Source organism: Grampus griseus, assembly GCF_964374135.1.
Source record: "Grampus griseus genome assembly, chromosome: 20".
Lineage (NCBI taxonomy): Eukaryota > Metazoa > Chordata > Mammalia > Artiodactyla > Delphinidae > Grampus > Grampus griseus.
Genome location: NC_139014.1, coordinates 40,361,670 through 40,364,526, shown reverse-complemented (window position 1 = coordinate 40,364,526; position 2,857 = coordinate 40,361,670). Strand labels below are relative to the sequence as shown.

At 48.2% G+C, this 2,857-nt stretch overlaps 1 protein-coding gene across 1 annotated transcript; it reads right to left on the bottom strand.

Moving 5' to 3' along the window:
- Positions 1-2,128: 2,128 nt before the first annotated feature.
- Positions 2,129-2,653, bottom strand: LOC309838317 (ferritin light chain-like; the record flags this gene model as incomplete). Its single annotated transcript, XM_082679387.1, has 1 exon — positions 2,129-2,653. The coding sequence occupies one exon, from the start codon at positions 2,651-2,653 to the stop codon at positions 2,129-2,131; it is 525 nt and encodes a 174-aa protein (XP_082535513.1).
- Between the last annotated feature and the right edge of the window lie 204 nt (positions 2,654-2,857).

Here is a 2,857-nt window from a genome sequence, read left to right as displayed (position 1 = left end):
AGCTTTGCAAAATCTGACAGCAGTGATGTTGGGGAGCACGAAGAAGGGGTAGCGGCCAGTTCAGAAAAGAAGGGCTGATGGGAACCCGGAATGAGCAGCCAGGTGGGCTCTGGTGGCCACTACCCAGGCTCCACTGGACTCACCAGCTCCACAGCCCAGGACCTCCCACCTCCTTAAGCAGTGTAAGGGATCATGGTGGAACCAGGTAAGAGAGGTAGACCAGGTCATGTTCAAGGGAAAGGGGTTTGAGAGGGCATCCCAGGGATCCTGCACCTGGCCCTCAGGAACCTGGGCAAGGGTCCTGTCCTGGCAGCCCTGGCGTTTCGCGGGGGGGCCTTGCCCAGCTCCAACTACTGCTAGTGGCTCTCCAGTCGGAGGCTCCGCCTGGTGTGCACAGCGGTGCTTCACAGGCCTCAGGATGTTTGGTAAGATAGAGTATCTACTGACTGCTGATGGTGTAGCCAGACCCATGCAGCCTGCAGCTTTCTTTATCCAGCAGACCAGCCGGGATGGGAAGAGGCACTTCAGGAGTCCTAAGTAAGGGAGGCTGACACTAGCATTAAACGGGCTGAAAGCTAACTGAAGTCTTCACCTCATCTATGGGGACCATGTTCAGGACGCATAGGGGTATACAAGGGGGCAAGTCCTTTGTGGAAAAACACCTGATCTTCATCCATTTCCAGATGGTTATTTGAAATATATGATTTTTTTACACCCTAACATAGAACACATTGATGGTACATTTAACAACGTTTTTAAATTTAATTTTTTTGTGTGTTTTTCCCCCTAGCTTCACTGAGGTATAATTGACAAATCATTTAGCAAATTTTTAAACAGCAATTTTAGTTACATGCTTGGCCGTCATTACTCCGCAATAGAATAGCTCTGAATAATCATAAAATTTAAATAAAATTAACATACAGTAGTAACTCCCTCACTGTTTTGTTTCATTTTCCTTGGTTTACGAGAGTCTTACTCTTAGGGTTTAGTTGTTAGGGTAACGGGAACCTGGGCAGAATATCTAGAATTGTATTCAATATTGTGATTTAGCTGATGAAAGCAGTAGGAGCTCATAGGCGAAGACAGACGAGAAACGCTCATTCTGACACCAGGTAACATTCAATCTGCTTTGCAGAATTCTTCACTCCCAAATGCAGACAATGGCCCTTGGAATCTCTGATCATATATCCTTTGATGTGTTGTCTTCTTGTGATCACTACACTTGAGAAGAAACATCATGGCAGCTGGATAAGATTTTGTCTTTCATTTTATGCGGAGCCAACCAGGACAGATATGATGTATTTTTCTTCCACAGCTCAGAACCATGTTGCAGAAAGACATAGTTGAGACTAACAGGGAGACTGCCCACCTGAAACACAGGTACGGGATTTTGACATTTTTTTTCAGGGTGTTTGAAAATTTTAAGGTTAACTTGTTTAGTATCTAGTAAAGGGCTTTGTTTTGTAATTTTTATTTTATTTTATTTTATTTTTGCGGTACGCAAGCATGTGGGATCTTCCTGGACCGGGGCACGAACCCGTGTCCCCTGCATCGGCAGGCGGACTCTCAATCACTGCGCCACCAGGGAAGCCCTGTTTTGTAATTTTTATTCAAGTCATTCTGTCTATATTCAGGAGAACTGGAAATAATTTTTTAGATGACAAGGCTACAAGAGAAATGCTGGATTAACAAACTAAATCCAGAAAGACACCTCCCCACCCTTCAAGAGGCTGGGAGACTTTGTGAAGAGCACCACTTTCTTTCCTGGGAAAAATCCACAAAAATTGCTCTCTGGTCCAATGAGCATCATTGTTATGCTGGAAACAAGCCCAAGGATTTACTACAGAGAAAATTGTCTCACAGTGGTGACCAGACACCAGACTGGCTCTTTGGGCCTGTCCCCTGGGAGCTGCGGAGAGTGCCCCCTGTCCTAACAGTGAAAACAGCCACACACACAACCTGCTGGGCTCAGGGTTACTCTTTTTTTTTTTTTTTTTTTTTTTGCTGCAAAAAGCTTTACTGTTTCCCTTTGGTCCAAGACTTGGGAGAGGGCTCCAGGGCGGTGAACAAGCTGCCCAGTGGCTGCAGAGAGAGGAGCTCCTCAAAGGCCGCTGGGCTCCAGAGCCTCCTAGTGCTGCTTGAGTCTGAGCCTTTGGAAGAGATACTGGCTTAGCCCAGCCTGGGGACCAGCCAGCCTGTGGAGGTTAGTCAGGTGGTCGCCCACCTTCTTGACGAGTTTCACCTGCTTACCTAGGAAGTGGCTCTCCAGGAAGTCGCAGAGGTGGAGATCTGCGCGGGTGGGACCCAGGGCATGTAGATCCAAAAGGGCCTGGTTTGGGTTCTCCATGAGAATGGTGGCTTCCATAGCCCCCTGGGTGTTACCCCACTCCTCTCGAGATGGCTTCTGCACGTCCTGGAAGAGGGCGAGGCAGCCGCACTGGTTTTGCATTTTCAAGACACGCTCTATGCCCTCGCACTTCTCCTTGGCCAATTCGCAGAAAAAGTGGCCTATGCCCTCCAGAGGCGCTTCATCGCGGTCGAAATAGAAGCCCAGAGAGAGGTAGGTGTAGGAGGCCCGCAGATGCAGGTTGACCAGGTGGTTGACAGTGGCTTCTATCTCGATGGAATAATTCTGACAAATCTGGGAGCTCATGGTTGATTCGGTAATAAGGAGTTAAGCTCAGAAATGGTGTTGGTTGGTCCCAGTGGCCAAGGATAGCTTGAGTGGCTGATTCTGAAGATTGCGACTGGAAAAAATGTTGGGGGGTGGTCGGAAGCTGGAACAAGGGGCGTCCCTGTGTCTGTTCCATCCAAACACTGTTGAAGCAAGAGACAGATCTGCAGGGACCACCGAGCG